At 40.4% G+C, this 12,318-nt stretch overlaps 2 protein-coding genes across 7 annotated transcripts in view; one reads left to right on the top strand and one right to left on the bottom strand.

Annotated features, from left to right (window-relative positions):
• The window catches only part of PLAA (phospholipase A2 activating protein), a 38,690-nt gene extending 35,200 nt beyond the window's left edge, over positions 1-3,490 (bottom strand). Inside the window, exon 1 of the mRNA XM_019934913.2 lies at positions 3,173-3,490. Within this exon, the coding sequence (XP_019790472.1) occupies positions 3,173-3,321 (149 nt within the window). The 5' untranslated portion in view covers positions 3,322-3,490. The remainder of the gene's footprint in view (positions 1-3,172) is intronic.
• A 2,386-nt stretch (positions 3,491-5,876) lies between these two features.
• IFT74 (intraflagellar transport 74) overlaps positions 5,877-12,318 on the top strand; it is a 78,045-nt gene continuing 71,603 nt past the window's right edge. For 2 of the 6 annotated variants that reach the window (XR_002176345.2, XM_073806065.1), the window contains exons 1-2: positions 5,877-5,992; positions 10,737-10,875. Coding sequence is in view for 5 of the 6 variants with exons in the window: in XM_073806065.1 (XP_073662166.1) it covers positions 10,756-10,875 (120 nt within the window). In the remaining variant the exon portion in view is untranslated. Of the gene's footprint in view, positions 5,993-6,025; positions 6,165-10,736; positions 10,876-12,318 lie in introns of those variants that run through there. The other 4 variants (XM_073806064.1, XM_073806063.1, XM_019934915.3 and 1 more) reach the window with 4 other exon arrangements.

Here is a 12,318-nt window from a genome sequence, read left to right as displayed (position 1 = left end):
AAAATTAAACAAATGAAAACCAAAAATAAGACAATTATTAGCTATAGGGAGATCATAAAATTGTTGAGGAAAAGTTATCATAGTTTATTCCACAGCTCAGGTGTAGACTCTGTACAGTCACAAAACACTGATTTAGTCTACATTAAATTAAACTATGTTATAAGGATCAGGACATAGAAAGGATGCATATGTGATGGGGGTTGGTAGAGGGTAGAAATGAGAGCTAAATTTTCATATTCCATAATAAGAACTAACAGAAAATGCTAAAACAGAAAACTAAAAGAAATTTTAAATGAAAAGAAATAGTAGTATAGCACTTTATATACAGATACAGAAGCAAAATTCAAAAATAAGCCATTAAAAGACATGAAAATTTTGCCTCCAAGAAAAGGGAATAGTGGGTCGGAGGGTAGGAAGGGAATGGCTCTAATTTCTTAAACTCTGTATAACTACTTGACTAAGGACCCAAGGTGCTGAGTGTTTACATGAGGGAGAAGTCACTCCAGCCTTGGCATGGTCAGGGAAAATTTAACACATGATGCTGAATCTGAAGTTGGCGTCTTTCAAATACGGGTAGTTTTCAAAAGGCAAAGCAATCGTTGGTGACAGACTTGGGAAATCCAGTTTACTCTGAGGTGGGCTTCTAGAGGCTTGAAGCAGTCTGCAACAAAGGCATATTGACTGGTTCAGTTCAATGTACAACCAAAAAATGGCATCTCCATTCTGAAGCGCCTTCAGAAGACCCGGAGGCTTTCTGGGTTTTCAGTGGGCTCTTGTGAAAGATGAAATATCTGGTTTAGTCCACCCTAGAATAGAACTATTTTGCCTCCTTGAAACTAAATTAAATCCCCCATCATTACCAGTCCACCCCTACATTATCCACCCCAATTCAGAGTCCTATCAACAATGTACATGAGAAAATAAAAATGTTTACTACTTGGCTCCAAACATTTCACTGCACTTCATTAATTTTATTAATATACCATGAAATAAATAGAAATTGTCAGGATGTCAGCCTTGAGGACACTTTTTATCACACTAAAGGTACGGCTGAGACACTTGTTAGGATGCCTAAGAGTGACTATGAGATGCTCTACCACAGCACTTGGAAATGAGAGGAAAACAACCTTATCTCACCAATCCCTCACTATGGAGTCCTGTGCCTGGTACAATGCAGGCTCTCAATCAGTGTTAATTGAATACCACATGAATTCTAAAAAACAAAACCGAAAGACAACACGAACTAAGTGGGAAAAAAAACAGTTTTCAAAGAGAGGGTCATTGCAGCTCAAAGTTTGTCAAGTTCCTGTGATCCAGTGATTTAAGCTCCCGTCAACCTACCACAGTCCTCCACTGTAAAAGTTTGAGGATTTAGCTGTTCAACAGAATTCAACTATTACAACAAGCATCCTTTAGCTACTCTTTACTGCAATGTTCATATCCTACTGGGCATGTGCTTCTACTGAACAAAATTTTAAATGTACAAGCTTAATCAGTAATTTGTACTCAAATACACAGAAGTTATGTATCAATGTTACCAAGTGGTTTGGAATATCACAGAATCTTAAGCATTAGAGAAGACCTTATCTAATTCAATATAGGAGTTTCCTCTACAATATCCCTAGTTTAGTCTGTCGTATTTTGGCTGCACTACTGCAAAAGCCTCTAAACAGGTCTCCTTCCACATTTATCCCTTTGCGATTCATTCTCCACCTGAAGCTAGCAGAAACTTCTCCACAGGTAAATCAAATAATGTTGTCCTCTGCTTGAAACTCTGAAGGCTTCCACCCACTAACTTCTTTCCTCAGCCCTCTTCCCAGGGCATGATCTGGCTCCCGCCAGCCTCTAAGACCTGCCCTCACCTCACAGTTCATTCCCTCCTGCACATTGGGAATTTCCTCCTTCTCAATCCAGGGCCACTGTGTTTGCTCCTCCTACAGTCTACAGTGCTCTTCCAATTCAACCCTTCTGGTTCCTCACTCCCTAGACCAGCTCAAACTCAGTATCATTTAAGAAAAAAAAAAACAAATACCAAAAACACCTTCCTCAGAGAAGCTTCTTTCTTTAACATCACCCTCCACTCAATTCTGTATGTTATATCTATATTTGTTTTCTTCATAGTACACATGCCAATGAGTAATTATTTACTTGGTTGTTTTTTCATCCATCTTCCCTCCCAGACTGTAGGCAGGATCTATAAACACAGGAAATTTGTCTGTCCTTTTCTTCTTCCGGATCACAAACAAATAGGAGCCACTCAATAAACAGTTGTCATCTGAATTTATGGAGGAAAACGTATGGTTTCAATGAGTGAAACCTCTGATGGGAGAGTTACTACCTGAAGTAACTTAGCTCAATTTTTCCCTATCTGAACTGAAATCTGTCTTCCAGGTCTTAAATTTCCTGTTACAACAACTAAATCAGGGCTAAACCCTTGAACTTGATTTGGACTGGAGCTTAACCTTCTGTTTCCTAATATTTTTTTTGATTAATCTCTCTGAAAATCTTTTAAAGGCAATGGGCTTTCTCTCCCCAAGAAAACACACTCCGCCACATCAAGAAAACACACTCCGCCACATCCAGAAGACATTTGAGAGGTTTCATCCCCTCCGCCCAAGTCTATCACATACCCCAGACTAAGAAAGTCTGAGCTGGACAACGTGGAGAGGGGCCAAGACAACTTTTTGCAATGCAATTTTTGAGAACCTTAATTCTCAAATTTGAGGGAAGACTACAGAACAAATCCCAGGGAAAGAAGTGGACTTCCTTAAATTACACATGCCAGATGCTTTCACACGGCCTCATTAAGGAGGGTGCACCTGGCGTCAAAAGTTTTTCAAATCGAAAAGAAACACAGGAAATCATCGTCCACAAACTGAAGCCACAAAAAATAAGAAGTTCGTCCAAGGTGACTCAGTCGTTTAGTGGTCAAATTAGGACAAGAAAGTAGGTCTCTGTTCCCCCAACCCGGTGCTCTTTCCACGTAAACCTCACTAGTTTCTTACACTCCGTGCCCAGACTGCCAGTGCTCTAAGAACTGGGAGGGAGCGTGGACCGTCGGAAAGGCCGGGAAAAGAGGAAAAGGGCAGGATAGGGCAGGGAAGGGTCACTCTCTTCCCAGAGAAGGAAGCTTGCAGCACAGCCGGGTAACAGCGGGACTCGCAGCGCTCACCTGTCTGGGACCCAGAGGCGGGTGGTGCGGTCTCGGGACACGGACACAAAAGCCCCCGGTGGATAGAGGCAGCATACCAGGCCCCGCACGTCCAACTCGTGGCCCGGGAGCGAGCAGCTCAGCCGGTACCTGGCGGCGCCACCCGCCATGGCCCTAGGAGGTCCGGCGCCCGGTGCCCGAGCACCGCGCAAGATCAGTCCGTCTGAGAGGCCGGGCGTGCAGCAGGAGAGGGCCTTGAAGGTGAGAGGCGTCGGGACCGGAAGAGCCCGAAGGCCGGTGCGGAAGGGCGGCCGGGAAGGGGCGCGCCCAGCGAGCCGAGTGACACAGCAACCCTGACGTGCGCACCGGAATTCATCATCGGCCTTAGCCCGCCATGACGCAGAGTGTGTGCGTCCCGACTGCTGAGGCCGTTGAGGAACTGAGGCTCGATTCCCTCATGCGCGCTGGACCGCCAACGGAGAAAGAGATACCACCGTCCAGCCCCTCAGAGTGGGCGCCCGAATCCCTGACTTTCCCGAGCCCGCGTCCTCACCGAGCCCCGGCTGAGCTTTTTATTGTGATGCCGGATGTGGGCCGGACTACAAATCCCACAATGCCACGCGCCAGCGGGGCGTGAGTCGTAGGCGCGCCAATCCGGATATTTTAAATCTTAGTCCGCTGTGCTGAGGGCCGTTCTGTGGCTGAGTGAATTTGCGTCGCGTGTAGAGTTGGGGGCAGGTTTACGCCGCCGATTTCCCCAAACCTTCTCTGAGTAGTTCCCCGAGATTTTTTTTTTAATCTAAACTTTTTTAAATTAAAACGAGAGAGCTTGGGGTCAAGTTGGAAACAAGTCACTTTCCTTGAATTCTGTGAATACTAAGCCGGGTTTTTAAAAAGTTTTATTTTACGTGTTAAAGATTTAAAATTTTCTCTCAAACTGTCACATCTCTATGCAAATGGCAAATGCTGGGTCCTTAACGTCTGAAAACACTAAGGGAGAAATGTCAGTAGCTTCTTTGTGAGACAACATACGGAATAGTTGGACAGTTAGAGGTTGTAGGAGAGGAAATATCTTTTTTTCTTTCTACTCTTCTAGCAGAAAAGTTTTCTGCTGGGGCTCTGTAGCAAAAGACAGTAACAAGAGAAAAACAGGTGTTTTAACGTGTATGTCATATATACAAGGGAGAAATTCAGAGATGAATAACTCAAAGAGGTGACGAGAGCTTGGGCTTATATGGCATCTTAACAAAGGAACAATAAGTTTTTACACAAGCGATAAAAGAAAAGAACTTTTAAATCTTTAGAGACAGCAAATTATGGGAAGCCGACTATATGGGAAACTAGCAGTAGTTAAAGGCTAATTAATTAGTAAAGTTTTTATGTAGATTCTACTGGTGCAGTCTCCAGGATGGTAAAGGTCTGAAGTTGTCTCCAATGATTAACTTTTGTCCTTCCTGGTTAAGAAGCAAGGAAGGGCACTTTTGAAAATTTATATTCTGCTTTTAAGCAAATAGCAGAATAGTAGAGAACTTTTCCTGTACCTGCTTTTCACTTGCCTTCCCCTCCAAGTAATCCTTATAATACCAAAGTGGCATATTTTGGGATGGCAAATTCTACCACCCTTCACTGCAACGACCATAAGTATAACAAATGACCATTACAAATATGTTGGTCTCAAATGGAATAATTACGTGAAAATGTTTTACAAACTTTGAGAACTCAATCACATGACATTATTTCATTTTGTATTGCACTGGTTTTAACCCACTTGAAGGCAGGTATACAAGAGAATAAATCTGGGCGTAAAAAATGTATACAAGGGCTTCCCTGGTGGCGTAGTGGTTGACAGTCTGCGTGCCGATGCAGGGGACACGGGTTCGGGCCCCGGTCCGGGAAGATCCCACAAGCCGCGGAGCGGCTGGGCCCGTGAGCCATGGCCGCTGAGCCTGCCCGTCCGGAGCCTGTGCTCTGCAACGGGAGAGGCCACAGCAGTGAGAGGCCCGCGTACCGGGAAAAAAAAAAAAAAAAAGTATGCAAGATGGGAATAATGTGAAAATGTTAAAAGTCCAATATGTATGTATGTTTAGAGATCCCATCACATTTTTTTTTTGAACTCCCATCATATTTAAGCTGTCTATTGGAAGACTGGAAAAAAAACAAACTGCAAGTTATTTTTATTAGAGAAATAGGATTTGAGACGACGTAATTCTCATTTTTTAAAAAAACATGTTTAAAAAACATTATTTTAAAACAACTTTGCTTTTAATTCAGCCCTCACAAAATAACTCTGAAAGGAAGCCTAAAGGTATAAAACTTTCAATGAAATGAAACATGGTACCAAAATCGCATCAATACTTAATGCTGTATCGTCTATGTTGTATTCCTTCCTTCTAACAGGAAGGAAACTACTACTTATGAGAAACAAAAAGACTGTACAGTGAATGCTGCCTACCACGGAATAACTTCAAATAAGTCTTATTAAAAAGTCTGATGTATTACAAATGGTGTTACACAGCGATATGATAAAACTCGCTGGAGTGAGTTCAGGTCATGCACACAATCAAGAGAGGTTACTCTGATTACAAAGAAAACCAAGGTTTTTAAAAAATATTCTTCCCTAGCCAACTCGCCGTTTTCCCAGTCTTCCAGAGGTATCGAGGTAACAGAAGTTAGTCCTCAAACATCGCGAGAGCATTTCACTCTCGCTTCACTGAGCGAAGGCCGAGGATTGGCCAATCAGGAGGAGGGGGCCTCACCGCGGCCAGCCCCCGTTGCCGGGAGACGCGAAGGCAAGCGGCCACTAGGGGTTAGGCCTTGAGGGCCCAGGAAAGCTGCGCGCAGGTGAGCGGGGCGTCTCGGGTGAGCTAACGGGTTCGCGGGCCCGACTAGAGGGCTACGCGGTGGTGGAGGGCTCGGAAAGAAGTGCGAGTGCTCTTGAGTCGTGCGACTTCGCTCTTTCCGCGCCCCGCCGCGGAGCGACCTCCCTCCTTCCGCGCCTTCAGCGCTGGCGGAGGTGAGAAATCCCGATCCCTCTTTGCCTCCCTTGCCGATTATTTTAGCCTTGGAGATGCTGATGCGCTTCAAACAAAATAAATCCAGCTCTTAGGTGTTCTCCTCCGCCAAGGAAGTTCCATTTATAGTCCGGCAGAGCGTGAGGAGAGACCTCAAACAGTCCCTTGTGGAGACCTGCCAAGGCGAGACCAGAGGGAACGATTCGAGCGCCTCAAAGATAAAGTTCACTGTGGGCTGAGGGATTTTACGCGAAGTAATAATAGATTTCTGTCTGTTGGTCAGAGCGGAAGGGACTTAGCAACTTTCCACTTCTTCCTATATGTTAAAATGGTTGATTCGGGGAGGATAATGATTGTAATAATTAGGAGCCAGATGTTTCATGTGAAGTATCTGGAATCGTCACAACGGCTGTGCAAGCTAGAGCTCGCTTCCACACTGCAGATAGGGAAACACGTCCAGAGGGGATAATATGGCTGGTAACTGACGGAGCTCCGTTAGCGTCCCTAAACTTTCTGGAACCTCTCTGGTTGTGTGAATAACCCCAGCGATTGTGTGAACATTTGAATGACTAACCCCGGAGTTAGTGGCATATTTGTTACTAGTGCCTCTCCCTTTTATTTTACCCGGTGGAACTGATCTAATGCTAACTAAACTTCTTCCACGATAGTAAAGCAGTGGCAAGGAAAATCAGGTGGAAATTCTATATATCGTACATTTTCTTAAATTTCCTCAGGAAAGCTGGATTAACACTGACTAATTCTGTTGGAAACAGGTTTATTGTATTAGCTTTCTCTGGGAGAAACCGTTTTGACCACAGATCTTGTCTGCCTTTCAAAAAGTTGTTTCATGAAACTCTCTTTTCTATTTGCAATAATAATAGTAGTAATTTTACTACTTTGTCCGAAAAGTTCAAAATGGCAAGAAAATAGAATCACGGAGCTAGTTGGAATGGGAATGTTGTAAGTTTGGCGTGAACCTATTAAATATAAAGTGATAATGGGATATCTGAATAGAAATTCCCAATAAACAGTTGAAAACTTAGAATTGGTGCCCAGTTTAAAGGACAGAACAGGAGATACTGATTTATGAGTAAACAGCCTAGTTCAAGTTATAAGAAAAGGATGAAATATTATGGAGAGACGAGAAGTAATCCAAGGACTGATCATGAATGATGCTAAGGAAAGCCAGGGAAGAAGTACTGGGCATGGGCTATAGAAACTGAGAAACCATTTTAGTTCGAGAAATGATTTATTTCCTTTTTAATAATTTATTAAATTTTTGTAACTGGCAATGCCTTCATGTGGGAGGAAATTCAGACGGCACAAAAGAACAAAGTTTTTGCCTGGCCCTGAGATATATGCTGGGGATATAAAGATAAATAAGATCCAGCTCTTGCCTTCAAGGTAGAGAAATACTTAAGCAGATTATTTCAATTGGTGTGATAGGTCCTGGGCCAGAGATGTGTATGGATCCATCGTAGCATTTATTTAGGTCAGCCCTGTAAGTTCAAATTGAAGAAGGTGGGGGTGGTTATGGTCTGGTCATTGAAGGATTCCTAGGGAGGATAACAGGCAAGATGTGTGTTATGCAAGGGGACCACTCAGGAGGCCAGTATAATAATCCACTTGAGTCCATGAGGCCATGAGCAGTACTGTAGGAATGGAGAGGAAGTTAGATTTTAAGCATTTAGGCATACAATCAGTAGTATTATTTCATTAGCTATGGGAAATGAGGGAGAGGGAGAAATCAAGGACTACGTTTCTGACTTGTGTGGCTAGAAGTTGGTACCAAGAGGAAGAGCAAATCTGGGGGAGATGACAATGAGTTTACATTTAAATATATTTATTTTGAAATACTGATGATATATTGAAGTGGAAATGTCAAGTAATTATTTGGATATAAACATCTTAGAGTGTGAGAAGTCAGGACTGGAGATACGGTGTTGTGAGTCATTAGCTTATTGTTAAAACCCTGAGTGTAGATGAGGTGGCACAATGAGAGCTTAAAGAGGAAGAAGAAAAATAGACTGTGGATGATATCTTGAGAAATGCTGCTAATAAAGGCAGGTAGAATAAGATGGAGACTGAAAAAGGAGAAACAGAGGAGGGGAGTGTCACGGAGATGGTTTCATGTAGGAGTGGACACCAGTAACAGAGAGATGACATTTACATTCCTAGCTGCATTGGCAGGAACCATTTGAATGGAATAGTAGGAATCCAGGAGATAGAGGAAGTGGAAAAAGTAGAGAATAATGGATATAAGCTATTTTTTAGAGTTTGCCTGTGTAGAAAAAGGACATATAAGACTGTATTAAAGGTGGTTTCAGGATCAAGAAATTAGTTTTTAAGGTTAGGAAAGAATGGAACATGATAACAGACTGAAAGAAAGGAGAAAGTTTAAAGACATACGTAAGAGCTGGATAATGCCCCAAAGGAAATTGGGGCAGGCGTGAGGGAGAAGGAGGTTGGTAAGGAGAGGGAAGCTAATGTCCCAGAGGTATGGGATCAAGAGGATAAATCAGAATAGAGACTGATCTTGAATGAAAGAAAGGATGGCTATTGAGATTGGAGGTCAGGGTGGATATAGGAAAGTTTATGTGCTCCAAATGTGATAGATTTCATGTCTTAATTTTCTCAATTATGAAATTGAGTCATCTGCTGAGAGTGGCAGGAACAGACTTAATTAGAAAAGTGGTTAAGAATTGGAATCATCAAGGACGGAGTAGCTTATAAAGGATTAATAAAATAATTTCTGAGATGAGGGTCCATCTAAATTTGGTTACTATGGCTTTGCAGTTCTCCAGTCTGTATAGTCTTGGGATTTCCATCAACAGTGTTCAGCAGTCCAGGTTGAATGTAGAGAATGGTTTCTGATTTTGCCAGAACGGTTGAAGAAGAGTTCGAGGATGCAAATTTGTTGATGGTGCTCCTGAGACAGTAATTTAATATTGAGAAGGAAAGGAGTCCTTGAAACTGACCTCCTCAAGGTCACTAATGGTTTCTTGGATGGGGATTCCAATGGACATTTCAGTGTTCATCTTACTTGAATTCCCAGCAGAAAATGGCATTGACCATTCCTGCCTTTTCTTGGCATCTCTGACACATACTCCTGGTTTTTTGTTTGCTTTCTGAGTCTTTGTTTTCAGTCTCATACTAGTTTCTCCTCTTCTGTGCAATCTCTAGGTATTGACATTCCTGAGGCCAGAGTCTTGGGCACTCTTTTTCTCCATATTCTCTCTCTAGTTCAGTATCTTTAAAACTCTTTTGAACGTGACCTATAATAGGACATATATTTTACATTATAGACCAGTATACACATATGTGTAAATTTATATAAATATAACTGAAAAAGAATTTAATGAAATAATACTCTTCCTATGTGCAGTGAACTCCCTTGTATTTTCTATTTTATTTCATATTTAAACCATATTGGTCATAACCTGCTAAATTGTTTTCATAAGCTACTAATAGGTTGTGACCCATAATTTTAAAATGCTATTTTAAATTATTAGCCCAAACTTTAAATAATAATATATTCTGATGAGTAAAGGAGGGGGCTGGTAAACTGGGAGAGAATGAGTGAATAAAGGAAATAGTTTAAGGGGAGGTGTAGTGAGAATAAAGGTGAGAAAAAGGTAGAAGGGGAGGAAATTAAGGCCAGAGAATAAAGTGTTTCAATTAAGATATTTGAGATGAAGCAATTCCAGATGATGACAAGCTCCAGCTCTGGCCATGGCTATGAATGACTAAAATAGAGTTGAAATAATTATTGAAATTTAGGTCAGGGAACTGTGAAGCTAGAATGTTACATATTGAATCCAGGATCCATATGGAAGTCATCCAGGATGTTGGTGGTACTGGAATAGAGGACTGTGAACAAAAGACTAGTAAACATGGGGGAGAGATTAGGAGGTCCCTAGATAAAAGCAACCAAGAAAGATGCAAGGCAATATAGTTGCATTATTTGGTCCTCAAAGGAAGAGAATCCTGTTTATTTTTTTAAAAACTTGGAAGAATAATGTTTTGACAGTGACATTGTGGAGCAAGGAGAGTGCGATGTACTCCTTTGCTTTGGAATTGTGGGACAGGAAGCTAAAACAGCCTTCACTACCAAAAGCATTTTCAGGAGAAGATGGGAACCTGTTATGGCAAAGTGTAAAAGGAACTATTTATAATAGGATTGAGAATATAAAGGAGTTTATTATAGACCAGAAGTCACAGAGAAAATATCGGCAGAGAAGAAAGATACTGGTTTTGCCGGGAGAGAGAAAGCTTACTAGAGTATGGGATGAGAGTCCAAGAGAGAAAGATATCTAGAGGGGCTTGCATTTTGATAAGATAACAGGGAAATGAGGAGGGCATGTTGTAATAAATGACTTCATGGTTCTAAATAGAACATTAATGTCAAATCTGAACAGAATTAAAGCAAGCTCAACCTTGTACGTAGTGATACCTGCAATGGCAATTTGCAAGAAAAGTCATCATGGATTAAATGTTTGAAGGAAGGGTATGCAGGTCACTACTATCTTGCTACAGAAGATACCAAAGGAGACCTATTCCTTGTTTCCAAACAGTGGTTAAAGTGAGCAAGCAATGGCCAGTAATCACAAACCTTCAGCAGCTCGGCCTGTTTCTCGAGGTGGGATTGGATTGACAGGAAGGCCTCCTTCTGGAATACGGCCCCCATCAGGAAATATTCGAGTGGCAACTGGAGTAAGTTTAAAAATAATTGAATTATTATGCATATATCCTGGTAGAATTTGGAAAGCTTGTCTATAATAAGAGATTCTTCTTTGTTTTTCTTTATAAAGAAAACATATTATTATATAAGTATGTTTTTTGGAAAACATCTAGAAGTATAAATGTGGGAGAATGTTTGAAAGACACTGTTATGAGAAAGAGGCCTGCTCATGCTGATATTCAAATTTATTTTAAAGCTACAATAATTTAAGTGGTATAGTGTATTGGTGAACCAAGTGAAATGGAAAAGACCAGAAATGGAATTGGGCATGTAAGAATTTAATTAATGATTAAGGTGACATTTCAAATTAGTTGGAAAAACATGGAGTATTCAGTAGTGCACTCAAATAACTGGTAAACCATTTTTTTTAAAAAACCAAGTCCCTCCCTCACACAGAATTCTAGATATTTTAGAAATTTTATATTTAAAAAATGAAACCATAAATGTATTAGAGGAAAATATGGGTAAGTATTTTGTATAAACTTGGCATAGGCTAGGCCTTTGTAAAAATAACAGGAAACGTCGAGTACTGAAAAGGAAAATATTTTTATATTTATATATTTGAATTAAAAAAAATTGAAAACATCATAAAAAGGTTAAAAGAAAAATGATAAACTGGTTAAAAAAAAAGTATTTGCAACATATATGTCATACATAGAATTCAGACTCTTAAAATGAAAAAGGAAAGTTTACTCATTTGTAAAAGCTCTTTCTGTATTAAAGGTATAAATCCTATGTCCAATCAAAATTCCTTGAGCTTTCTCTTGGGGTAGAGGAAGGAATATCATTGTAAAACTATTCTAGCATTCACTTAGAACGGTACAAAGGCAAAAATAAGAAAAAGTACAATACTCTAATATAAAAATATAAGAAGTAAAACAGTGTTCTGGTTGCTACAGCAGCCTAGAAACAAACTCTAGTAAATGTTAAGAGCTTAATGTAAGATAGAGAGTGTCATAAATCAGTGAATCAGTAAGAGAAACACACCACATTAGAAAGAATTGGTAAACTTTATAAGCTGATAATTCTAAGCAGAATAATATCCTGTAAGGATATATATTACATTTTCATTATAATTATAATAGTGAAAATTTGAGAACAGCCTAAATGGCCTTACAACAGGTTAATCTTAAATAGATTATATGTCTATCCCTATAATCGGCTATTAAGTAGCCTTTAAAAATTATTTTCAAAATATATTTCAGGAAATAATATATCTTTATAGTACAGTATTAAGTGAAAAAAGCAGTGTGGTGTCCGTTTAACATAAAGATAGATATATATATATTTACATTTACATAGAAAGAAATGAATACACCAAAATATTCATAGTTATTTCTCTGATGCTCACAAGAGATGGTTTTGCCCATCTCAAGGTGCGTGTGAGGTACTCAAGCTCGGACGGTAGACTAATT

The sequence above is a fragment of the Tursiops truncatus genome, chromosome 6 (assembly GCF_011762595.2).
Source record: "Tursiops truncatus isolate mTurTru1 chromosome 6, mTurTru1.mat.Y, whole genome shotgun sequence".
NCBI classification, from domain to species: domain Eukaryota; kingdom Metazoa; phylum Chordata; class Mammalia; order Artiodactyla; family Delphinidae; genus Tursiops; species Tursiops truncatus.
Note: the sequence above shows the minus strand (reverse complement) of the source record. Positions and strands in the feature narration are given on the sequence as shown.